The sequence below is a fragment of the Catharus ustulatus genome, chromosome 4, assembly GCF_009819885.2.
Source record: "Catharus ustulatus isolate bCatUst1 chromosome 4, bCatUst1.pri.v2, whole genome shotgun sequence".
Classification (NCBI taxonomy): domain Eukaryota; kingdom Metazoa; phylum Chordata; class Aves; order Passeriformes; family Turdidae; genus Catharus; species Catharus ustulatus.
In genome coordinates this window covers 13,059,811-13,087,009 of record NC_046224.1, presented here as the reverse complement: position 1 = coordinate 13,087,009, position 27,199 = coordinate 13,059,811, and the positions used below count along the sequence as shown (strand labels likewise).

General features: G+C 39.5%; 1 protein-coding gene across 3 annotated transcripts in view; it reads left to right on the top strand.

The window, feature by feature from the left end:
• RELN (reelin) overlaps window positions 1–27,199 on the top strand; it is a 276,431-nt gene that overhangs the window by 221,333 nt on the left and 27,899 nt on the right. For all 3 annotated transcript variants that reach the window (XM_033056990.1, XM_033056991.1, XM_033056989.1), the window contains exons 32-46: window positions 948–1,106; window positions 3,046–3,234; window positions 3,469–3,742; window positions 5,015–5,155; window positions 5,248–5,425; window positions 6,810–6,894; window positions 9,484–9,666; window positions 11,020–11,191; window positions 11,271–11,373; window positions 13,792–14,021; window positions 16,775–16,995; window positions 17,955–18,102; window positions 21,292–21,550; window positions 22,741–22,990; window positions 25,216–25,384. In XM_033056990.1, the coding sequence (XP_032912881.1) occupies window positions 948–1,106; window positions 3,046–3,234; window positions 3,469–3,742; window positions 5,015–5,155; window positions 5,248–5,425; window positions 6,810–6,894; window positions 9,484–9,666; window positions 11,020–11,191; window positions 11,271–11,373; window positions 13,792–14,021; window positions 16,775–16,995; window positions 17,955–18,102; window positions 21,292–21,550; window positions 22,741–22,990; window positions 25,216–25,384 (2,761 nt within the window). The remainder of the gene's footprint in view (window positions 1–947; window positions 1,107–3,045; window positions 3,235–3,468; window positions 3,743–5,014; window positions 5,156–5,247; window positions 5,426–6,809; window positions 6,895–9,483; window positions 9,667–11,019; window positions 11,192–11,270; window positions 11,374–13,791; window positions 14,022–16,774; window positions 16,996–17,954; window positions 18,103–21,291; window positions 21,551–22,740; window positions 22,991–25,215; window positions 25,385–27,199) is intronic.

Genomic DNA, 27,199 nt, shown 5'->3' with positions numbered 1-27,199 from the left:
TGAATAAATTCATCTTTCCCAGATGTCTCCTCTCTCATTTGACCCAAATGCTTAAAGTTACTGTGGTGGAGGACTGATACTTGTGTTTGGGAAGGATCAGCATTCTTGGAGCAGATTCCTATGTAAAATGCTCTAGCTGCATGAAGACAAGCCACTGACATGAGAGATGAGAAAATTTAGTTTTCCTCTCAGTGTAAAGCATTTAACATCAGTGGATTGTTTCCTGGTATTTGGCATTTACATTGATTTGCTTGCTGAGGAAAGCAGCAGCACAGATTACACCAAGGGTTTGATTCCCCACTCATTTGCACCAGTAAAAAACACCAAAAAAATCCAGTATCTTTGAACATACACCAGTATAAAAGAGTTCTAAGAGAAGAAATATACACAGGTGCTTCTTTTTTGTATTATCCCTTTTGGTGAGCTCTGCTGGACTTCTGTTGTGTCCTAATATTTGCCATACTGTGTGCATGATGCACAGACTATCTTAAATTTTCTAAATATTATGATAATTAATTTTAATTTCCTTAAAGGATGCTGTGAGCTTGCATACACAGCAGGAGGATTGTAATCCCAGATATCCCAGAATTATAACTTAGTCTTTCACACAAATTGCAAGGATACTCAACATTAAATAAATACTGTGTAAAGAAAATCACATTATTCCTATAATTTCTGTGGTAGGATCATTAGTTTCTGAGGGTGTAAAAAATTTGATCCTTTGGATTTGGTGAAAACAGTCAAGATAGCATGTGGCAGCTGGTGACCCACATCAGCTTTGCACTAGGACTTCATCCACAAAATGCTCCTGGACCAGGAGTTGCCTCTAGGGTGGGGCAAGTGTCAAAAGGCACTGGGTGGGAGCTGGGAGTTCCAGAGGAAAGGGTGAACTGCCCTCCTTTGCTCTGCACAGTCACACTAACTGCTTTTCCTCTTTGTAAATACAGGACTTGTTGTTCAGTACACGAATGACAACGGGATCACCTGGAGCTTGCTGCGAGAGCTGGACTTCATGTCGTACCTGGAGCCCCAGGTTGTGTCCATAGACCTGCCCCGGGAGGCCAAGACCCCTGCCACCGCCTTCCGCTGGTGGCAGCCGCAGCACGGTGAGCAAGGCCGTCCCAAAAATTCATTAAGCAGCTTTACACAACCCACATGGCAGTGCTACTCAGTATAGACATGTTGTGCAGAAACCTCAGCTCGTGAAAAACACAGGATTGTGAACGGTGGGATCTTGTAAGAGCATATTTGGGCTTTCCTGAGTCACACTACGGCCGTGATTTTCTTCTATAGCACCAAGCTGATGAGTGGGCTTAAGAGTAAAATTGTTTAAGAGCTAAGTTTAAATCAAAGATGCTGAGATAACGGTTGGGAGGGGAGGAAAATTACATGAAAAAAAGGAAGAAAGAAACTTAAATAAGATCAGAGTTTTTACCTAAGTATAGAGTGACCTGGGATGCCGAATTACTTACACTCTTCATCTCATTTTTTCTCTGTTTCGGAAGTGTAGGTGTAACTTGGCCTTGAATCTGCCTACCTGGTGGCTCCTATCTCATTACTTTAATATTTCCACACTCCAGAACAGGACTCCCTCCTCCCACCATTTCTAGTGTCCCAGAGCCCTGTTCCTCTGCCCCTACAAAACCACTCAGCCACTTCCCACATCCTCAAGAGTAAAACCCTGGTGCTGACCGATTCCTACAGCCACTGTGAGAGCTCCCACCTCACATGGGGCACAATGCCACTACTAAGAGTGTCCTGCTTTAGTCTTACCTTTGCACGAGGCAGCAGCTCTGGATCAGCAGGGAATATAAGCAATATTCAGAAATATAGCAAAGTACATTTCAACAGCAATTCCTTGGGGAGCAGAGCACATAGCTTACATTCAGGTAATTATGGTATGCAGCTTCTTAGACATCATTTATCATTTTGATAGCTGATTCTATTCATACATTTTCTTGTATGTGCTGGACTTAATTGTCCTCATCAGGTAAGAGACTAGATGAGAGGGATGTGATTTATTTAAGGAGACAGTTCATTTGGTAAAATGTGCTGAGCAATGACTGGTGCACCACAGACCATCATTCTGTGATGATCATTTGCATTGGTGAGTGGTGCAATGTCCAACCTGTTGCTCCCTCTCCTTGCCTTGGTGGCACCTGGGTAAGATCTGTCCCTGCTGAGGGTGATCACTCCTAAAACCACTGATGGCAGCCCTGTGGTTCCCAGTATAAGCAAGGTTGTATGACTGGAAGTTGATCTATCACCTTCCACACCAGTGCCTACAGGTGACAGTCAGTTCTGATCAGAGATGTTAGTTCCTTCATGGACTATCCTCTGTCTGCCATTCCTCAGTGCAGAGTGGCCCCACCAGCCATGACCCATGTTCCTCTTGGAGGCAAGGCAAAAGTTCTGGCACACTGCTGCAAGCCCACAATTTATTGTAATGGCTTTCCTTCCTCTCCTTTGAGGACAGTAACTGTGCAGTAAGATGTTCTTTTCAGCATGCCAGTAGAAAAGTGAATTGAAATGAAGGCCAAAGAAATGGGCTGGTGGTAATGAAAGTGAAATGCCTGTAGGCTGGAGAGCAAGAGAGATTTCCAGGAAGGAGAACAGCACTTCTCTAAATATTATCTATATGCAGAGCCTTCAGCATTTTCCTTCATGTTCCATTTGCTTTCATACAAAAGCTATTTTGAGAAACTAGGCAGAGGCTTTCCAATTTATCTGTGGGGAATAGCAGGAAGGTTGTGACCCAAAAAATGAAATTCCCCAATCTAGGGGCTCAGGGAGTGTCTCATCCAAACAGAGGGAGAGCATATGATGGCAAAGGCACTGAAGCTAAAGCAATGAAGAGGAAAATACCTGTTTTATCTGTAATAAAAACTTGCTCTAGAGTCCAGGTGCACCTTGAGCAATGTTTTAGTCTTGTTTAACAGCATTCAGTCTATGTGATTGAGCACTGTTCACTGAGTGAACACAGCATATGGGCATTAAAAACAACTTACAGGGACTCCACTAACGTGTCTGTTCTGGTTTTTCTAGGGAAGCATTCAGCTCAGTGGGCTTTGGACGATGTGCTTATAGGGATGAATGACAGCTCTCAGACTGGCTTCCAGGATAAATTTGATGGAACTGTGGATTTACAAGCAAGCTGGTACAGAATACAAGGAGGTCAAGTAGACATTGACTGCCTGTCTATGGATACAGCTCTGATGTTCAGTGAAAACATTGGTATGTGTCATCAAACTTTGCTACATTTTGTGTGAGTTTATTTTATAAATTATATAAGGATCAAGTTTTACAGGAAGAGAGATATAGACAAATCCAGGTATTTAGTAATCTGTAGGGAAGAGAAGGCTGGAAAAAGGTGAAGATAGAGGTAACAAATTTAAATGACAGTATTGAAAGCATATACTGGAGGTAAACTTTGTTGTTGTTGTATTTGCTGTTTTTCTCTTTTCTTAGGAAAACCTCGTTATGCTGAGACTTGGGACTTCCACGTATCAGCCTCCACATTCTTGCAGTTTGAGCTGAGCATGGGTTGCAGCAAGCCATACAGCAATTCCCACAGTGTTCACCTGCAGTACTCCCTGAACAATGGGAGAGACTGGCACCTGGTGACAGAGGAGTGTGTCCCCCCAACCATCGGCTGTCAGCAGTACACCGAGAGCTCCATCTACACTTCAGAAAGATTCCAGAACTGGAAGAGAGTTACTGTCTACCTCCCACCCTCAACCAAGTGAGCAGTGCTCTTCAGGCTGTTTAGCATGACAAAGGTTTTGCTGATCTAATTAGAACAAACATCCTCCAGCTTGGGAATGTACTGCACGTCTTTTAAATTTTTAAATGCATGTTGTCACGCCACCAGAATTTTAAATTTCACTTCAAAATATTTCATCAGCTATAATGTGAAGTGTAGTTAAGGAAGTTACAACTTTGATGAATGAATTCTTAAGTCTTGCCCATAATTTATGACAGTAAGAACAAGAATGCTAAACCAGCTTTTCTAACATTTGTGCAATAAGAAGCAAGAATAAATACCCTGATCCATCCTTTCCTACAGTAGTGTTTTCTGTTATTGCACATTAAGTTGTCATCCAACATTCAGGCGTGTTAGCCACAGCATTCAGCAAGCCAGAACACATCACTGGCCGTGCCACCTTCACCCTTTTGACCGGGAGGAGAGTTCTGCTGACCTCCTCAGGATATCACAGGGCTGTAAATGGATGTGGCAGATGGGCTGGCATCCATGTCTCTATATAAAACCATGCTCTAGTTCAGGAATGACAGGTAATGATGACACTGCTTACCACTGTTCTAAGTAGTTCTGTAATTCTTCAGAGCACCCTAAACGTTACCTCTGTACATTTCATCACCCAGAAAATACAGTGGTAAGAATAGACACACAGTAAATGAGCTGGGCCTGGGGTTCACATCTTGGTTTCCAATTCCACAGTTCACTCCAGAGGGCCATACATCATCTTCCAAATAATTTTTTTTCTCCAAAATACTTTTCTCATTTGAGGATAAAAAGGCAGTTAGCAGTGACAGCAGTGTGTATGCATGTGCATACCTGTATATATATTTATACATTCTTATATATATGTGTACATATATAACCATTGTTTTTCTCTTTACACAACACTTAATATTGTGTAACGTCCATTACTTCTCACTTTACTGATGCAATTTTATTGTTTCCATTCTGCTAGCAACACATGGAGTTGTCAAAGCTAATGGAACTACAAATTTCTGCTCAACCACTTTGCTGGTCAGCGTCTCAGCAATATTATTTCTTGTTTATCATTTTGTGCACCTTTCCTCAGAATATGCTGGGTTTTGCCTAAAAGACTAACCTAAGAAATTTAAACTTCTAGTCTCCACTAGATAATAAGTGGGCCATGCTTATTAATATGCTTCTCTTTGGAAGTCCGTGGGATTTTCTTTAGTACTTAGCTCTTTCTGGATCAGAATTTTGAATCCTGAAACACATTTCCTCTGGTTTTAATAGCTCTCCCAGAACACGGTTCAGATGGATTCAGTACAACTATGCTTCTGGAGTTGATTCTTGGGCTATTGACAATGTGGTCCTGGCTACAGGTTGCCCCTGGATGTGCTCAGGGCACGGCATCTGTGATTCAGGTCATTGCATGTGAGTAGAAAACTGCTTCAGCTGCTTCCTAGAAAGGCTGTGTTTTACCCAGGCCAGATGGATAATACCTTTTCTTCCCAATGTGCTGCTAGGTGTGACAGAGGCTTTGGAGGTCCATACTGTGTCCCTGTCCTTCCTCTGCCATCTGTCCTGAAGGATGATTTCAATGGTAACTTGCATCCAGACCTTTGGCCTGAAGTCTACGGTGCTGAGAGGGGAAACCTGAATGGTGACACCATCAAATCTGGAACAGCTCTCATTTTCAAAGGGGTCAGAGATTACTTACATTGAAAAATAATGAATGAAAACCTGTAGAGTCAGAAAGTACATTTTCCCTTGTTAGTCCCATATGTTTATATTGAAGTAATTTGGCTAGAATTTGACTATTTCATTTTTCTGGTCTTTTCCTAACCTAAACATGCACCATATTTTCCACACCTGTTTTTTTTTTTTTTTTTTTTTTTTATGAACGAATGGGTTTCATCTGTTGGTTGTGTATTATTTTGTTTGTGGTATAACTCTTCTTTGACTACCAAAGGAAAAGAATGAAACTCTACACTGAGATTCTTGAAGTGAACTGTTTGGAAATATGATACACATTACAATCATCTTGAATCTCCTGATTGGCTTTTTATTATTTTGAATAATACAAATTAGTCAGGACTGTAGTTAGTGTAATCAATGTTTTTGTAGTTTGCCTGTATTTTACTCAATTCCATAATTTTGATGTTTTCTAGTTCTTTAAAGTCTTATGTTGATTGCAGATTTCAAAAGGCCAGGAAATATATTTTCTGAATTTTTGAGTTCTAAACAAAATGAATAATAGACTTTTGTTCACAAGCACACAAATTCTCAGCTCCCACAAGTCTTCATTTGACACTGTGAACTCAGGTGCCTCCCAAAAACAGAAGTTAAATTATGTTTGGTGTATAAATTAATTCTTTGAAGTATTTATTTGCAAGAGCTTGACTCTAGTTCAACCTCTTTAGATGATTTAAGTCCCAAATCATGAGATGTGAATTGTCTAAAATTTGCATTGTTCCTGCAGATTGTTCCCCTGGGGGAATGGGTCTGAGAAAGAGGGAAGCTCTGAGAGGTGATTTGCCAGATCTCTGCAGAGCAGGGACTGGCTCTGGCCCCAGGATCCACAATAGTGAGCTCATCTGTAGAGCTGGACTGGGACTCCGGGATCCCCATGAGATTTCCTTACATGTCAACAGGTTGCCCCAGAAGAGGATATTTGTACAAAATATGTTTTGAGGTACAGAAAAGAACTCCTAGAGAGGATTCCCTGCCTGGAAATCAGGATGCTTGGCCACTGTACATTTTGCACAAAAAATGAGTGTAGTAGCTTGGACTCAGTGTCTCAGTCAGTGCTTGCAGATCCAATCACATCCAGGGGTTCAGAGCACGAACTGAATGAGCTGTAATTGTGCCTGTACTGACCATGTGGTTGTGCCTCTGTCATATCTTGGCTCACTTTACCAAGGGTGTCACTGTCCCCATTTTCTGCCAGGGAAAAGGTGTGGTACAGTGTGGTTCCCCTCTTGCTGCCACCAGCATTCAGTAGCAGCCAACATCCAAGCAACAGTAATGTGCAGAGCATACTCAACAATGGGAACTGACATTCACATTGTATATTCTGCGTTTGCAGGAAGGACTGAGAATGCTTGTGTCAAGAGATCTAGACTGCACTAATACAGTGTACATCCAGTTTTCATTTAAATTTATTGCCAAAGGTAAGATCACCGTTTATTTACTATCACTTCTCTAGCTTTATCAGTACATAGTAGCAACACAGAAAAGAATACAGATTTATATTTTCAACTTCAGTGTGTGGCAGTGATCAATAGTTCATGGTAGATTACATGGGAGCTTGTTTGAAATTTTGCATCATCCCCACCTTGCTCCCAGCCTACATGACTGGCTGTACAGTTCCTAAGGAAAAAGTGGACTGTAGTATCATCAAAAATAACACAGCTAGTAAAGTCTTTGGGCAGAAAAGAAACAAAAGAGCTCAAGATTTTGTAGATATTTCCCATTATGCTGGGAAGAAATTATTTGTCCGTTTTTTTTTTAATGTCATAAAATGGTGCTTACAGTAAATTACTTAAGGGACTAATAGTAAACTACAGTGTTTTTCATTTTCAAGCTTCAATCCACCACATTAAAATTTCTTACCATTTGACTGCCTAGTAGGTATCTTAGAGATAACTGAACTCCATAATTCTATTTAATTTACATGAAGAATAGTCAGACTTTGCAAGACAAGTTTTACAGGTTGTTGTAAATAACCTGTGACAGTTCCTCCAGTACAAGGACTTTTAAGCCAATGATTCAGCCTTACCCTGCTCCAAGGCCCTGCCATCCTTGGCTTTAAAAAATAATTATATTCAAGTCTGGAGTGACATGATGGAGAGCCACTAAACTGCTTGAAGGTTTGAGTCACTCCCATGCAATTTCAGAAGTTTTCCCCAAATTTTCTGATAAAATTGGCACTTCCAGCCTGAAACTCTGAATGTTGAAAAACTCCTCTCACTGATAGAAGAAAGGTGACCATAGTTTCTGTGCTCTGGGACTGGACCCTAATTAACTCAACATTTACCAACAGCTTGAAAATAGTTTTGAACCCCTTCTTTCTTCCCAAATAAGTATCATAGCCCAATCTGTGTATGGACAAGTGAAAGTATAGCTCTTTGTGAATTATTAGTGATCTTCTTTAACAGGCATTTAATCATATGTATTAGTTTATTTATTACTGGATTTAGTGCTTTGTGAAAAAGAGAGAAAACTGTAACAGCCAAAAACATAACATGCCCCAAAATGATAACATACCAAATATTTCATGTTTATAAGGGAAGTCTTTGTGAAGACTTCTTTTACAAAATTATGTTTTGGTAACATTTCTTCATATGACCATTGAAAAAATATTAAAAAATGAAGTGAATAAAAATATTGCTCTGAAGGCAGGAGTAGCCAAAGGCTCAAACCTGGATTTTGATACTTGACCCACAAGGAGTAAGATCATGAAACTGGAGGAGAAATCACTCCTTATTGAATCTGTATTACTTGTTGGATCCAGGACTTAGTCCCAGCAAGCTCCCTACTGTTGAATACAAATTGATATAGCTGGGCTTATCTGTCAGCTGTGAGTGTTAAAATGAGTGTGTTGTTTACTGTTAATTGCCACAGATAAGCTGAAATCAGCTCCTGACTGCAAACAGCTCTTCCCTGCTCTGCTCCACAGCCGGTGGTTGAGTACTTAGCACTGAAGCAGGAGCATGTGCATCACGTACTTTGGTTTCAGAAAATGTGGTTAATTTATGAATAGAACAAGGGAAAAGCTTGCACAGTAGCACACATTGACTCAGGGATGAAGAAACTGTCCCTTAGTCCTTTCCTTCTGATGGTTCCTGACTGAAATTTTGGGGTCATGCCATCACTGTGCCACACCATGAAGGGAGCAGAGAGTGTAAATTTGTCTGAGTGAGACCTCAGTTCAGAGATACCATCACTTGGACACTGGTGTTCCTGGGCAGCAAGTTAGGCACAGGCCAAATACAGGCTGGGGGCTGAGCTTGTGTACAGTAACCAGCATCAAGAATGGGTGCTGGGCTCTAATTAGCATGTGTTAATAACTAGGGCTGTAAAGAGCTTTTGTTTTTCACTCTTTAAAGCTCTAAGTGAAAAAAAAACAGGAGGAGCTGGTAGTTAGAAAACGCAAATTTTACTGTCAGTTCCACTGACTTTAAGGCCCAGCTTAAAGCACAGAATATTGCTTTGTTGTTGTTAAAACATGCTAATAAAAATCCTCCGCGCTCTCCATCAGTTGTTATTTCTAGGCATGAATATCCTCATCCCAGTGTCTGCAGTGAGAGCCATAGACTCACGAATTTATGAGGATAGGGACTGTGTCTTTATCTCTGGGTGCTACAGATGGTGATGATAATGTCCGGTACCTGAACAAAACAAGCAAATAAATACTGCATTACTGAAATATATTTGTAGGAGAAGGAGCTGGTGTGTTCTAACCTAAAAAAGTATAACACTGAGATAGCTTCCCATCTAAGTAGTTAACTATGATCATAGGTATAATGAACAGTAATGTAAATTTAGGCCCTATTTCATTTGCATTTTGCAGACAGACAAGCAAGGGAAAGCACAGAAAAATGTATGTGTACAATGTGTAAATAACATCTCAACAGCTTAAGCTGTTGTTAAAGGAAACCCATATTTTGTAGTGGATGTCAGAGCTACATAATTTCATTTATCCTTGTTTGAACTTACTGGATTTTAATGAACATAAATCCATGTCCTTTATGCTGCAGGCACCCCTGAGAGGTCTCATTCCATCCTGCTACAATATTCTGTCAATGGTGGCATCACTTGGCACCTGATAGATGAGTTTTACTTCACCCAGACCACAGATGTCCTCTTTATCAACGTTCCCCTGCCCTATGCAGCCCAGAGCAACGCAACGCGGTTCAGGCTCTGGCAACCTTACAACAGTGGTAAGGAAGAGACACACCCTGGGAATCCAGGTCCATGCTTGCACAGCTCAGCATCTCTTAGAGAGTGATTTTTTGAACTGAACAATTAGACTCCTAAATCATGAGGGTTTTGTGTTTGAACTCCTTCAATTAGAATTACTGCAGGGTGATGTTTACTGTTCTTACAAAGAGGTTGAATGCTTTAAAGTGAAATACCTTCACTTGATATCCCTGGATTATGTGCAGAAAAGCATCAGCTTTGGCCCTGGAGGGAGATCAAGCAACACCAATATAGTTAACTTCACTCAGGTTCTTCTCATTATTTTTAATGGACATGATTCTCACTTACACTGAGCCCCACTAGGATGCTCCAATTATACAAAAGTGTCCCAAGTGTAAATGGGAACTGGGCCCACCTTACTCAGAATTAACAAGGCATTAAGAACCCATTTAGAAATAGTATGTAGTGAGCAGTTAATCTTTTGATTAAATTGTAAAGGACTGGAAAACCACAAGAGGAACACAGCTCATTCCTCCCAATTACAGGAGATGTGCCAGCTGAAGGAAGATCTTCTCTGCTCTCAGCACTTACTCTGAGCACAGTTCCAAGCAGAAACTGATATTACCAGCTCTAAAGAATTCCAGCAATCATTTAAACATGGTGATTCAGCAAGTTTATTCCATGTAGGCAAATTCCTAGCAACCCTGACAAAAAAAAAAGCAAATTCAAATCTGGTCCTGAGAATCCTGTTTCAGTTCATTGTTCTGATGTGTCCTACCTAAAACAATTATCTAAACTTTTCTCTGATGAACTCAAACACTTCTAGATGAATGAAAAAGCATTACACAGAAGAGCTGTCAATTTAATCCTTCCTCTTCAGTTTGAGAATACCAATTTTCTGATGTATATGAATATATAATCCATTGAAGAAAAGGAGTTCCAGAGTTTCCTTCTATATGGAAGAACTCCTCCCAGGCAAACACAAGCTGCCGAGTGCAAGGATGTAGAATGAAATTTCGCTTTCAGGCTGCTTTTGACTCTGTAGCAACTGCTCAGTTAGATGATTCTTAACTGAAGAAGACAATGACAGAATTTCAAGGTAAATGTGATTTAAATAGAAGACAACTCTTCAAGACCCATTGCTTTTCACTCTTTGTTTTGCTGTGACTTCTATGAATTTTAGGAAATAAAAGTTAATTCCATAGAGTCAGGCTGCAAAATTGTATGGAAACTCTTTCCATGGAAAGTGAAAATAGTGATCCCACACTTTTAGCATCCTCTTCTTCACATAATCCATAAGTACTGGCTGCAGTTCTGCTCTCTAATAATATTAATATTAGGTCTTAATTGGAATATTTCTATTTTCTTTGTAGGCAAAAAAGAAGAAATCTGGATTATTGATGACTTCATTATTGATGGAAATAACCTAAAGAATCCCATTATCCTTTTGGATACCTTTGACTTTGGCCCTAAAGAGGACAACTGGTTTTTCTATCCTGGTGGAAACATTGGGCTTTATTGCCCATATTCATCTAAAAGAGCTCCGTAAGATTCTCTCAGCAATAGAATAAAAAGAAGTGACTTTGTAAAGTGAGCCTAAAGTACTCCTGTCCTTGATTTTCAGGGAAGAAGATTCAGCTATGGTATTTGTTTCAAATGAAGTCGGAGAGCACTCCATTACCACAAGGGACCTGAGTGTGAATGAAAATACTATCATCCAATTTGAGGTACTTGTCCTCAAAAAGTTATTTTGCCTTTTTCTTCATGTTCTTCTATATTCTGCTCTGGTGTATTTGCTCAGCTGTTCTGATTGCCAAATAGAGAAATCTGTCTAATTTCCCTCTAATTGATTCGACTTTACTCTCCCTCATACGAATGTATCGTGATGCTTTTATTACACAGATAAGGGAAATTTCTGCCTCAAAGTCTTCTATTTCCTTTCCTAAATTACTACTTTGTCCATGCCTATATACTTGCACTGCTAGCATGAAAGTCCATGTCCTATGCATTGGACAATCACAGCTGGCAGGCAAGAGGATGAGCAAAATATAGTGAGGGTCCAAATTGGCACTTCATGGCCTGCTCAAGGTAAGAGTGCAGCACTTCTACAAGCTGGCCAGTGGAGAGCTACAGCTTCATCTGTGACAGCAGAAAATAATTTTTCCTACCTGCTGGCTTAACTGCACTGTTGTACTTTCTCAGAGAGACAAGCTTCTGCTTTCCTTTTGCTTCTGCCCACATCATAGCCAATCCAGATGAAGCCGGATTTTGGCTATCATGGCCTGAAGTCATCCCATTTTAGGGAGTTAAAGAAAGTTCATAATAAGGAGAATATTTTTGTGTTTCATGTAGTCAGTGGAAACACATACCCCAGTGACACAGTCTAAACTAAACTGCATTTCTGACTTATCCTGGAATCTAAACTGGGCATTGGCTGGGGCAGCTATTGACGGGAGTAACCAGTTATTATTTATTAGTTTAGAGAGGTCATTGTATTGTCATTAAGAAACTGGAAAAGAATCTGGCACATAAATTGCCATGCCACAGTTACCAGGCTGCTTTTAACCATAGTGTGGCATGTTGTTGCATTAATATGAGCTACATAATAATCAGCAAATGATATCAGTTTATAAAAAGTACTAAAATGATACTAAAGGTTTTCCAAGAAAATTAGGTTTAGCTGTGTACTCATGCACTCTTCTATTTGTCATGCAGCTAATTCATAAATTATTGAATGCAAACCATTTTCTCTTTTAAAATATAGATTACAGCCTGTAGAACAAAAATGTTTGAGGTCACTTTAAGATATTCATAAACCTTGATAGCATTAACTCATAAAATCTACATGTTTACTTCCATATGTGGTAAGAACATCATTTTCAGCTCACGTTTTGGAGAACATTAGTGTAAATGAAGGAGTTATGCATAATGCAGTAGTTTCTCTCTGTGTCTCAAGAGTCAAAACCTATATTGGGTCAAGCATCTCTCTAAGCTTCCAGATGAGTAGACAACCCTTCTAGTCAAATGTAGGTTGATGGGACTCATGTGCACTGAAGAGTGATGAAGGAAATTCAATGTAGGATACGCTTTCATCCTTCATGCACAGTTCTAAGTATTGCTGCATTTTAGAAACAAATAGATTTTCTTTACAGAACAGCATGCTGCAGAGATATATAAAAATATTTAAATGTTACATAGTTTTCGTACAGGCTTTGTATTTCATCAGCAATTGGTTTTTATTTGTTGCATGATAAGTACAGTACATCTTATTTTACATGACAGTCATTCTGTAAAGAATTAATTTGTCTTCTTTCACAAAAGCAATTTGAAATTATAAGACTATCTAAATATCAGTGTAACAGGAAAAGAGACTAATTTGCATTGGTTGTCTCAGATTCTGTATGAAACATTCTGTATTTTTTTCAATAGTAGAACTGGTTTCCATGTTCTGCCTTTTCTACTGTGCTTCATATCAGGAGTCTTGTGGGCACACCCTGAGGAGTGTGACACTGCCAAACTAAGACACTGTATTTCAGTCCAGTTCAGCTATGATGCTCTAGGGCTTTGCCATTATACATGAACAAATAGGTAGTGAATGTGATAGCTGAACACGTTGAGGTGATAAGCTTTTTTTTATATATGTAACATAAAAGAAGATCATAGTGCAACTCAGCAATTAACAGCTCAGCCTTAACAAAAAGTTAATGTTTGCACTTTTTGTTTTAAGTTTTCTACTTTTAGTAATGCACATTTTCTTGGTGCTGTGATTACTTCAGAACCTGCCAGAGGACTGCAAGAGCTGGTGCACTAACTCCAGCAATGTTAGCAGCTGTCCTTTGGGATTTGCCCAATTAACTTCACAATTTTCTCTAGGTAGAAGTTGTTGGGAATTTCTTATTACATTCATTTTATCATAACCTGTAGTGTGCTACACTCATGGACAGGAGAGCAATGTGCAAGAGTTCCTGTTCACGTGCTTGTCCTGAGTGCATCATCCCTGTTGTTAAATGGGTTCCCAAATCACCATTTTCCTGGACTAAACAAACACCATACCAAATGGGGGAGGCTGACTAAGGTGAAGAATGATTGGGAGTCCCACAGTCTGCCCTTGTGTCACCTTCTGTGTTTGACACCTTGGTCTCCAGATCAATATTGGCTGCACCACTGACAGCTCCTCTGCTGACCCAGTGAAGTTGGAGTTCTCACGAGACCTGGGGGCCACCTGGCACCTGCTGCTCCCCTTGTGCTACAGCAGCAGCAGCCACCTCAGCTCCCTCTGCTCCACTGAGCATCACCCAAGTAGCACCTACTATGCAGGCACCACCCAGGGCTGGAGGAGGGAGGTCATTCACTTCGGAAAACTGCACCTCTGTGGGTAAGTGTCCAACTTCTGTTCCTGCCCAGCTGCTTGTTGCTTTGCTTTTATTTCCCTTTTTAACCCAGCACAAGAGTGATGCATGAGAACTGCAGCACTAGAGCAGACCAAATGACCAATTTTTCTCTGCATTTTGCCCTGAATGTTAGCTTGTGTTCAGGTGATTCCCCAAGTCATATTGTGCCCAATGCTGATGTAGAATAACCACAGGCAATTTCCTATTACCTATATATTTAATTGGTGACAATTTAATAGAAGGGAGTTGCTTGCTGAAATTAACACAAAACTGACTGTTCTAGAGTGTTCTGAGAGTTCTTAACAGAACTGCACCAGCCATTTGAATTCACTGATGATATTCTTGAATGAAATTTGAGCTTCATAAGAAAATGCAATAAAATGTGAGTTAGTGTAAGCTTGATTCCACTTCAGTATGAAGAAATGGTCTGCTCTAAATAGAGTCTCAGTCAATCAGGTTGGATGATAACAGCATAGAAAAACAATATGTGCTAGCAGGCATAGTAATGTGTAACTTTTCTAAGTAAAAACACTACTGTTGACTTTTTCAGGAATAACTGTCATCTAGCATAAACTCACTTTATGTAAAAGATCACACCATTAATGATTAAACTGTAGCATGTATGAAAGAAAATGAGCTGTACAACTATGAGACTTTATGAGTCTATGCAGCTATAAAACTGAGTATTTATGAAACTATTGCAGTCAATGGGTCCTCCACTAAATAAATGACCCCATAGGTGCCTCTGAAAGTACGAAAAGACCTATATAAGAAATAAGGATCAAGGTTGAAAAGACTGAACGTTTAATAATTTAAGGAAATGTTTAAATTTTAAACTTGAGTTTTCTGGTTTATGACAGTTAACATTTCAAGCATGGCATAGGTAACCATCTCTTTCAACAGCTCAGTTGTACTTCCTGGTTTTGTGCAAAAGAATTTTTTTACGCTTTAGCCAACCATCAATGCTTTCTTCCAAGTAAAAATTTTGACTGTGCATACTCCTAATTCATTTAAACATTCCAGGATTTTTATTTAGTCTTCTGTTCCTGAGTGCTTCTGTCCTGTTTTTCCACCTTCCCTCCTATTTACCCCAACACACCAGGCCAGGAGCCCATTGCTGACAGCCAGCCAAGCCCAGCAGTGCAGAGTAGCTTACATTCAATGCATTAAAACCTTGGGCCAGAGTGCTGAAGGGGGATAAATTTCTCCACCAGAATCCACTGGAATAACAAGAAAATAATCCAAACCTTTCTCCTTGTGTAATTCTAAAAAAATCCCCCAGCCTTTTCATCCCCCAAGTGTTAAGTGGTTATATTTTAACTGAGGATGAAGACATTTTAAGGTATTTCCACTACATATGTAATTTTAACAATGAAAATATGTTCTCAGCAGACAGCTGTAAGTAATAATTAGTATTTCAATTATGTCCTGAAGGAAAGGTCCAGTGCCTGTTGAGCCAGAGAAGAAACCCCAAATAAGCAGTGGTTCACTCTCTGCTTTAGACACAAGTTGTGCTTCATCCTCACCAGGAGCAACTCTGAGAGGAGGAGCTGACATGTCTCATGACAAGAAACCCAGCCTGTGGGGCAGAGGTCTGCTCCCAGGATGAGCTTACAACACCTCCAGCCTCACACTTGTGTCTTTCCCCTCAGGCACACTAAAGTCACAAAACTAAAGTTTTGACTTCCATTAAAACTCTGCTTCTTGGGCATCTTTCTTGTGACAGACAGTAGTGTCCCCACCTATCAATTATTGGTTGTCACCTAAATCCCCTCAAAAAAATCCCCTCCCCTAAAAATTTCTTCTTAGCAAATGAAGGATAAAAAAAATTGTCAGCTACAATTACCTATGGAATTGATTCGCCTGCTGAATTTAGATGTCTTTAACAAGACACATTAAACACGCAAGGCAATTAAGTGCTTCTCCCTTCTCAATCTTCTGGTTTCCTTCCTCCCTTAAAACGTTTTCTCAACTGGGAATAAAATTAGTCTCTCAAGTATTTTTCTCATCTCAATTTGTTTTCCCTCCTTCCCCAGTTGGTTCCTTTTTATACGCAGCATTGATGTGAGTAGCACTTAGGAGATGAATTAAAAATGACAGGACAGCACTCAGAGGAGAATATAGTTTAAATTAACAACTTGAAATATCAGCCTGGTTTAAGATTAAGCTGCTTGAAAGCAAGCTGAATACCTGTTGACATGACAGATCATGTTTTCTTTCTGGGTAATTGAGGGTGAGATCTATCACTCCACCCCTACAGGTGGTGTCCCTGGGGGCACAATGGAAGCACAAAGCAGATCCTCACTCTCCAGGAGAGGGTGAAAGTAGCCAGGTCTGACCCACACACTGTACACCAAAGCAGAAGGGAATCCACCAGACCACAGCCATTCATCTTCCCCATGAATGACAGAATTAAGAGTAGCTGGATTTTAAATTTTGTATTATTTTGGATATTAAATTTTGGACTTAAGCTGGATTTAAAAAACCGTTCTGTTTTGGACTACAGCTAATGAATAATGTTATTTTTATTTCTGTTCGTACTTGGGTTGAACATCAACATAAAGATGCATGAGGTACTGAAGGAATTAGATCTAGCAGTCAGTTTCTACAATTAATCAATTTATCAAGGCAATTCCAACAGAAAGAATAATATATATGTGTATATAATAGTAGCTGTATGGAATACAAAAAAAGATGGAACTATTATTTAAAATAAGTACACTTTATGCCTTTTCAGGCTGGCGAGGTTCAGGTGGTACCAAGGATTTTACCCTGCTGGATCCCAGCCTGTGACTTGGGCCATTGACAACGTGTACATTGGCCCCCAGTGCGAGGAGATGTGCAACGGGCACGGCAGCTGCATCAACGGCACCAAGTGCATCTGCGACCCCGGCTACTCGGGGCCAACCTGCAAAATAAGCACCAAGAACTCGGACTTCCTCAAGGATGACTTTGAAGGTATGTCTTGGGGGAGGGGAACATCTGAATACTGCCTGTCCATCTTAGTGCAACCCAGGTTCAAGGGATTGAGCAGCAAAGCCTTCCCCACCCCTGCATGCTTCTGCTCAGAATTTATTCCATGGGGGCATAAATGAACCAAGTAGCTCAGATGCCGTTTGCAAGTGCAGTTTGTGAGTGCCTGATGCACTGTTAATGCTGGAATGCAAAATCTTCATTGAAACAGATCTACATGTAGGAGATAATTTTGGAAGTAAATTATGTTTTGATGGTAGTTTGACTTCAGCACAGGCAGAGCATTTGCAAGTAAGGCAAACAGCAGAGGGCTTTAAGGTCATGTCATTTCTCACTACAAGGGAAATCTGACTCGCCCTTCTAAAGCAAGCATGGTTTCAGAGCAGACCAAGTGTCTCAGCAGTGGGAAGCAGTGCTCAGCAGCCACAGCAGACCCCAAGAGAGGGAAGGCAGGAGGGAGCTCAAAGTCTCATGCATGCCTGGGCACACACAGCATCCACACACACAACTCTGAAACCCCTTTGAGGCTTCCCCCACTAGCAAGCACAGCAAGAGGAGCTTGTTTTCACAAAGCACCTGTGAACCAAACTCATTCCTTCACAGGTGCTGCTGTTCATTTCCAATTTTGCCAGTTTTTGCTTGCATGCTACCACAGGGAACACAAAGTTTCTTTATAGACCTGAGTACTTTGTTGTTACCTTAAGATAAATGATGAAAGGCGGAAAACCTAGTGAATAACAGGAAACTAAGATCCCAGGTCTCATACTTCTGGCTTTGTGTATTTTGTTTTGATTCGTGCCAACTTTCTAGAATACATGGCATCGGAAACACTGAACATTTCTCAGCGTGTGATTTTTAATTTATCTCTCTTCCTCTGGAAGTAGCACTCTTGCAGCAGGAGCACTTCAGAGTAAATCATAAATATGTATTCACTGTGTATTCAGGTCAGCTGGAGTCGGATAGATTCCTCCTTGTGAGTGGTGGAAAGCCATCAAGGAAATGTGGCATCATGTCTGGAGGAAACAACCTTTTCTTTAATGAAGAAGGTTTACGTATGCTGATGACTCGAGACCTGGATTTGTCACAAGCCAGGTAACACCTTTCAAAAGTTTTTTCAGGATTTCATCAGGGAAGTGCCATACTGAAGAATAATACATATGTGATATTTCTCTAGTAAAAGCAAGCTGACATATTCTGTGGTCCTCACACTAGCAAACACTCCATTTTAACCACTGTCACCATGTTAAAATAAATTTAAATTGAACTTTAATTGCCATTTAACCATTTAAATGTTGCTTTTTTTCCTTAAATAAGAATTCTAGAAACTGATGCCATACATTCAAGAGTTCATGCAAGTTTTTGTTTCCTAAATTCATAACATGAGAAATGCTCTACTTTTCTTACAGTCTGGTGTATTATGAGCCATTGCTGAAACAGGAGTATCTGCTGAAAGTATAACTCTTACATTAGTCATCTCATTATTCTTTCATTTCCGAAGCTTGGGGTTTTTTTTCTTATTGTGCACATTTGTTTGCAATAATTCACTGAGAAATTCCCATCAAGCTGTCACCAGCTATTGAAAAGCAAATATTTTAGTGTATTTACAGTTTATGTTGTATCTTTACAGCCTGCAGAGGAGACATGTGATGAGTGAGAGATGCTAAGCAAGCCACATTAAAAAAATTTACACTAATATGAATCAAACTCCATCCCAACTGAGAACATGCTAACAAATAAGCTTTGTTTTCTAATTTATTCTGTATTTTAGCTGATATTCTTATATTATTACTTTGGAGAGACTCCATTTTCTCCAAGACCTTTTTTTCACTGATCTCTTATAAACACTGTACTCCTCTCTGATGTTCTGTGGGAAACATTTAAGAGGCATTTTATCTACTTTTTACCTGTCAGCATTGGTATTGAAACTTTAAATAATGGTTTAATTGTAAAGACTCATGGTCAGTAAAAAGGCCTAATATCTAATCATTGTCATTTTTAAATCAGCTCTTAGCTAAATTGATGTGTAATATTAGGTTGTAATTTGTAAGATTCCTCATAGTAAACTTTTTTAAGAACTTGATAAAAACAAACCCCAATTCTCAGCACTAATTTGATTTCTAGTCCACTCTGAAATTAAAAGATTGTTTAACAAACGATACAAAAGATCTTGTAAATTGCTCCATTAGACTAAATTGTTTTCCTTATTGCTCATGTTCAAAGAACCATCATTTATCTCTTCTCCATGATGGTCTGTAGCTGTATTTGCAAATATTGACCTCAAGGTATTATATGGAGATAAATTATTTTTGTCTTAGGAAAACAAAGCTGAACATTCAAATTCTTGTATATACGATTATGAAAAATAACACTTATCAACAAATAACTGTATGTTCTCTTCTGATAGCCAGGCACACTGCCGTGGTGTTGCTGGGAGCTGCTCTTTTGCAACCTAAAGTTTCAATTTATGCCAGGAGGGATGAGAAAAACTACTTTTTTTAAGGGTGCTAGACTCAGTAGTCACATTGGAGAGGAGATCCCCTGAAGAGCACAGGCAAGCAGCCATGTCTGTCAGTGCTCCAAGCCACACTCAGCACCGGGGGATTGAAATCAAGTGGACTCTACAATCCACTGCCATCGCATCTGTGTGTTAAGGAATTTAACACAGGGGACAGTGTATCACCATCATGGTAATACTGGTAGCTGAAACTGCACCACATGAAATATCAGTAAGAAGAGAATATTTTAGGTATCACAGCTGATCAAATCCCTTTCAATTCTGAATCACTAGAAGAACATCCACACATTTGTCTGTTACTAGATTTACAAAACACTTTGCTTTTCCATTTCAAAATGGGCAGAGCCTTTGCAAAATATCTTTGGGATAAGAAGAGAGATATTTTAAATTATTATTTTAAATAATAATGCTAGACATTGTTACCTATATTTGGGTGGGTTATTACTACATTAGTAAAATCTGAGATGTAAGAAAAGCAATGCAAAGAAACCAGATGCAACAGAGACAAGGTCACCTGGATTTATTTCCTTTGAATTATGTGGCGAATGTTGGAGTAAATCTGAGGAGGCAGAAAGACTTGCCAGCAGTGAAGCAAATCCATTACATTTGATATGTTGATCCATGAGGGTAACCAGTGCTCCTTTACAGCACAAGCAATATGTTATATCTGGGACATGGAGGTGGATATAATCTATAGCAAAAGCAGTTACATATAGTAGCAAGAGAAACTGTGAGTCTCAGTGAGGACTAGAATTAATTGACTTGTAGATCTGGCATTTTATTGGAGCTTTGTCTGCCCAGCATCTCTGCAGCCTCCACTCCCAGCAGATCAACCCACAGATCAAACCAGAACAAGATTTTTGATACAAAACTTCCTTTGCACCATTTCATTTAACCATGAGCCAGGCAGCACTAATGCAATAATAATTAGAATAGATAAAACACTCTGAAGCTGTGCAAAAGCTGTGCAAACATGAATTAATACTTGTAATATCCCTGAAAGTCCAGTAAGTAAATATCATTACAGCACGGTTCCCTCCACTGCAAGTGCACAGTGGAGCTATTTATGAGCGTCGGCTGACGGGAAGGATTTCGCAGTTTGATACAAGTCTATTGTGCAGCACTGGAGAAGCCAATTAACTGGGGGATGAAAGCCCTGGTGTCCCTGGGTGGCTTGGGCTGGCTTCGGGGAAGCCGGCACATTTAAACGGTGTAATTTAGACAAATTTCCCAGGCTGACAAAATGGACAAAATGATCCCTGAAAGTGAAATGTGCTTTGTTCTCCCATCCAGATTTTCTCTGGTTTATGCCAATGGAAAACTGGGATGCTTACTTTGAATTTAAGCATTTCAGCAAATTTGTAGCAAATTATGATCTACTTAGAGCACAGTTGCTTTTCTGCCACTAAAATCTGTACTCATGGGATACAGGGATAAAAATTTCACCCAGGATTATGTTTCTAATACTTGCAACACCATCTGCTATGCAGACAAAAGCTGAAAATATAAATGACCAGCTTTGTTCAGCCTCTTATGCCTGGCTAACTACCACACAGGCAAAATGAATTTCTGTCATACCACCTGTCTGTCTAGTTATATTCTAGAAGCTTTGGAAAAAAGGAAATCATAAGATCTCCTAAAGATAACTTTTACAGCTAGAAAACACAGGGCTAGTCAACAGACAAGCTCCAAGGGTCTCTGGTTCGCTGTGTAGGATGTTGTAGAAAATAAATCTTTCTGGTAAGTGGAAAGATTTTTCCTGTTAGATTTGTGCAGTTCTTCATGAGACTGGGATGTGGCAAGGGGGTACCTGACCCCAGGAGCCAGCCTGTGCTGCTGCAGTATTCACTCAACGGGGGCCTCACGTGGAGCCTGCTCCAGGAGTTCCTCTTCAGCAACTCCAGCAACGTGGGACGATACATTGCTCTGGAAATTCCCTTGAAGGCGCGTTCGAGCTCCACTCGGCTCCGCTGGTGGCAGCCATCGGAGAATGGGCATTTCTACAGCCCCTGGGTGATCGACCAGGTGAGGCATCCCTGTGGGCGTTTCTTCTTTTAACACAATCTCAGACTGATTCAGTTTTAATGTTTCCCCTTTTTTGGCATATATCATTTCACTGAGGCAAGCAAAAATACTTAGTAAAATGATATTTAGAGCACAATTACTGTTTGCTGCACTAACGGTTTTAATGCACCATTTCCATGTGGGGCTCTGATTGCCTGTTTTGAATCTAGGAGTCTTTTACCTGTGTGTAGAGCCTTGGGTTCACATTGCAGGAGACCTTACCACAGAAAATGCAAGTCTGATTTCAAACTTCGAAAACCTTCATTAAAAATGTATCCAATTGGCTTGGCATAATGCAATAGAAAGACTATAGAAAGAATAGAAAGAAAGAAAGAAGACTATAGAAAAATATAAATCTGTATGCAAATGAAGTTTCATATTTGGGATTTTCAGCTATAAAGATTATTAGATTTCTTTGTATGACTTGGTATAAATCACAAATTATTTATCTCTAAAATGATTATGCTCTAATTAGTGTCATTGGGTTGTCCAAGTACAATTTGCTTTAACATTTGTTACCATTTTTTAAAAGAAGCTAGTTCAGATTGTTAGGAGAAACCTAACCAGCCATTTTAATGTTTTGATTTCCCATCCCTCTGTTTAGAAATTAAAAATTACTCATTGTTTTGATATCTTCACTGAATGTAGATAACTATTTGTTTAGAACAAGCAGAAACTGAATTCAGAATAACAAATGAAAAATAATTCTACCTTGCTTGCTGTTGAATAGTAAAACAATGATGTTTTATAGTCAATGACAAAACAGGGGCTATTTCCCCCCTTCTATCAGCAGACGTAATCTGATAGCAGTGCACTAGATTATAGAAGAGCTGAACAATCACTAGGAAAGTGCAATCACTTTGTTTCTGCTAATACTTTTTTTATGAGCGGTTTTACTTCATTGAGATTGGAGATCACCTCCCTGAATTTTAGATTTCTACAGCTGAGCTGAAATCTTTCCTTTACAGGAAAGATACTCCCCTTTCTCATAGGCTACATTTTTTACTAATTTTATCCATTTTGGACCAGCAGAACAAATACACATAGTCTGGTACATCTCTTCCTCTCTCAGGTTACTGTGTCACTTGTATGTTTGTAAAGACTTCCAGATATTTTCCTTTTCGATAACAATTTCTTTCCTAATGTTTCAGATTCTTATTGGAGGAAATATCTCTGGGAATACAGTACTGGAGGATGATTTCACCACACTGGACAGTAGGAAGTGGCTGCTCCACCCTGGTGGAACAAAGATGCCAGTGTGTGGCTCTGCTGGGGATGCTCTGGTGTTCATTGAGAAAGCCAGCACCCGCTATGTCGTCACCACTGACATGGTTGTCAATGAAGACTCTTTCTTGCAAATAGATTTTGCAGCTTCCTGCTCTGTCACAGACTCCTGTTATGGTAATGACTTCTTAGTAATTCCTGCCATTCCTCTTTCTCCACTGCAAAGTTCATTTGTTTTCTGGTTGCATTATTCATCATAACTAGATCTGAGAAACAAAAGAAAGCTGCATGTTTCTGTTAGAAATTATAACATCAGCTTTTTGATTCCAGGTGTCTGAAACCTAAGATAAACTGAAGTAAATTATTCCCTATGAACATCTAAGTTGCAGTTCAATCCATCTCAGAAAAAAGATTAACAGCTGCCTTACTTAAATCCATTTAGTAGATAGCATCCACTGCTTGGGGTGGTGGTGTAATAATAAACAGCTGGGTGTTCCAGCATATGTTTCTTGCTTTGTGGTTTTGCATTTTCAGTGTAGTCTCAGTTCTGATCTCACTTGTGCCCATATATCTAAGAAATAATTTACAACAAATACATCTGGCACTTCCTAAGGCAGCATCCACTGCAAAAATTATATCATCCAAGTGAAGTATTAAATATATGTATAGACCTATATGTTTCCGTGTATGAATGTGTGCATACATACTATGCTCATGTGTATATTATCTGTTTAGCATACATAATGATGCAATTTTTAATTGCCTAGCTTCCTTTTTTCATAAGATGTGTATTCAGTGCACAGCCAGCTTTTGTATGTGTATATACATATATACATATGGATAAATAAATAAAAACATGCTCTGTACTCAATACACATCACATGGAAATTAAAAATTGGTTCATTATGTGAATTTTAATGCACACAAGAAATAGTTTTTTCTAAAAATCAAACTTTTTAATGCTTGTTTTACACATCCTCAGAGTAGGGTTTTGAGGTATGGATGTTTCTAATGAGGACAAGAATACAGTACATTGCATCATGTGGTATGTGTTAATTTACTGTGTTACTGACTTGTCCTCAAAATTCTGTATAAAAATGGAAAGAGATTTTACATGAAGTCCTAGTTTTAGTTTCTCTGATTTTGCTAATCTGAAGCCACTCACATGCTTAAAAATTTTTCTCTCTTTTGTTATTAAGAATACCGCGGAATCCTGAGATCATCTCTGCTAAGTTTAGAAGTATTTTGGCAACTGATTTGTATACTGGCAAAGAAACAGATCCTTAATTTGTTGGGGGGGGGGGGGGGCGTTATTTGTTTCTTTGTCTACAGCCCTTATCATTATCTTAACTTCATATTAAATTAGGCAGGACACTACCTAATCATGCTTCCAGTCATGATGAGCAAAGCATTTCTTTTGGTGAGGGAAATTTAATACTAAAAACTCACTTACCCTTGTTTATATCTACTTGTCCTTGTATTTCTATAGCACAGTCTTCAGTGCTGAAACATCAAGTAGGACTGATTGGGTGATTAAGGGTCATTCCCCGTGCATGAGGCAGAAGAAATGGGTCTGCAGTAATCAAAAAAGATCACAGATTTATCACCCCTGTCACTGCAGCCAGCTCAGCCAGAATACCTGTCAGCTGGAACATTTACTTCAAGAACCAGTTCTGCGCCTGTTACTGTTTACTTTTTCATGGCTGCATGAAAGTTTGACTTGAAGTATTTAGTGAGCTTGACTAACCTTTAATTTTTGTAATAAAAGTTTATAAGCCATAAACATCAAAACAATGAAATTGCTGATTTTCGCTGAGAAATGAATACATTAGTTTAATGTGGCTAGACTGTTTGAATGAAAAGAAGCTCACTGACTAACAAACTCAAATTAAAATTGTGCTGGATAATGAAATGAGCTGGTCTGCAGGAGGGGTGGAAGGCTGACTAAGTCATCTTGTGACAGAGCCAAAAGTTTGAATTTGAGTATTGCTGCTTTACATAGCAATCACACCCAGCTGAATCTCACTCTTCAAGCTGAAAAACAAACTTTGGTGGTCATGGTGCTGTCACATCATTTTCTTGCATGCTGCAGCTACAGACATTGTCTTGACTTAATCCTTGCAACTTCTTGGTTGCTCTCTTTTAATCTGTGGTCCCTTGAGTTAGGTGGCAGATGCAGAGATGTACTGCAGACTCCACCTAAGCTGTACCTCTTCAGCAATATATATAACACATCCTCCCACACTGCCACCAAAGGAGGTGGTTTTGTGCTTCTGACACAAGGGTTTGAAAAGTTCTGTGTGGTTATTTTGTCAGTTCAGACTTACGATAATGTTTGGGGCTTGCACTTTATTATAGGCCTATGGATATAGGTCTCTAATTAACCATCTCTCCACCCTTAGCTATTGAACTGGAATATTCAGTGGACCTTGGGCTGACCTGGCACCCAATTTTGAAAGACTGTCTTCCCACTAATGTGGAATGCAACAAGTACCATCTCCAGAGGATTCTCATTTCAGACACCTTCAACAAGTGGACCCGGGTTACTTTGCCTCTGCCTCCCTATACTAGGTAACTCCCTCTGGTTTTCTGAAGAATAAATCTAAAAGCATAACTAGGTATTTATAATGCCATGATACATTCTAGAGTTTAAGCAATTGTACCTTGTCCTTTTTGTTTGGTCCATGTAAATAGCAACAAATAAGTATAAGTGAATGAAGCTCCATCCTATAAAAATTGCAAACACTGGTAGCAAGGGCATCAGGCTCTCAGCACTATTGGACTCCACAGCTTTGCTCCTCCTGCTGAGCCTTTTCTCCTCACATAGACGTAGGCTGAGCTAACTGCCAGCTCAGAAGTATCAAAGCACAGGTAGACCTGTGAGGTAGTTGTTATGAAAGATGCCACCAAAGGCACATCTGTTTGGAATCAGAGACCTTTATTTTTTAGTCCTTGTACTGAAGGCACCTGTACAGTTGCTACATGTTCTGACATTAGTAGTGCAAAAGTCCATGTTCTGTTACAAATCATTTGGGGCATCTGGACTCTTCTCCATCTTCAGTGAAGTTACATCAACTAATAGCACTTTTTTTAGGACTTCTTCCCAACACTAATTTTCTGTGCTTCCTCTATTGTGCGCATTTGCCACATATTGTCTGTAAAAATCCATTACCCTGTCAGTTCTTGTATAAAGACTGTAAATTTGTGTTCACAGTAGTCTTTCTGGGGTTGAATGGGATAAATCAGGGCTGGGATTTATGTTCCAAACCAATTGCATTTGGACCTGAAAGGAAGCTACCACGAGATAAACTCAGGTTTATAAATAACTGTAATTTTAAGACTGAAGAGTTTTTTGAGATGTATATGTCACAAGAAGTCTGATGCCCTACTGAGCCAAAAAAATGCACTTCTGTCCAATCCCATAATTGTATTTTTTTTGGCCCAAGTAATACCGTTTCCCAAAATTATTAGGATAGGCATTCCATGGGAGAGGTTATTACAACCTTATCTCATAAGCAAGAGAGACATTAAGCTTTAGGATAAGAACAGTGCAGCTAATAGGCCTTTTAGTCTATGCAATATAATTTTTATGCTGCTTTATTATTTCAAGCTGTGTAATAGTGGGTGTGTGTCTCCAGTTGTTTGTGCCTGTATGTTTTAGGCACCTGCAGGCTGTGTAGGTAGTAACTTGGCCTGGTGCTCACCACCCATGTCTGTGTAGCCTCCCAGGGCTCCTGTACTCCAGAGCACTACCTCACCTCTGGCTTTGAGAGCACAGTGGACACTTACTTTTAACTTGGAGCTGATTTTAAAATGCAAACGCAAATACCAAGCTTCCCACAGGAGCATGAGCTCCATTAATTGTTAGTGAAGTGCCCAGCTGAAGCAGGCAATGTAAGATATAGGTGCTTGTCTTTATTCTGAAAGGACTTCCTCACAATTTTTATATTTGCTTTTAAAATGCTGCTTGGTGAGCAGCTGAACTGAGCTCAGAGCAGTAGATTTCTCTTTGGATAAATATGTTATTTATTCAGCTCATGCAGCATTTTCATAAAGAAATAATTCATGGGAGAATAATGACTTTATCACATGAGGTCCATTCTTACACTGAATATTTTTGGAGGATTTTGCTCTTTATTTGTTTTTGGTGTGTATAATACTTTTGATTTCTCTTTGAGTGTCGAACTAAAACAAATCACAAAAAGTTCAATGCTGCCATCTAGTGCTGTACTGCAAAACAGGGCTTAGCTGAATTCACAGTTACAGAAATTCATCTGCTCACAGCTCTTGACTCACAGTCCACACTTGCATGAGCTGAACAATTATTTGCTGTGCCCTGACTGTTTTGGATAGATTTTCATCATCTATCTTGGGAGCTGAGACACC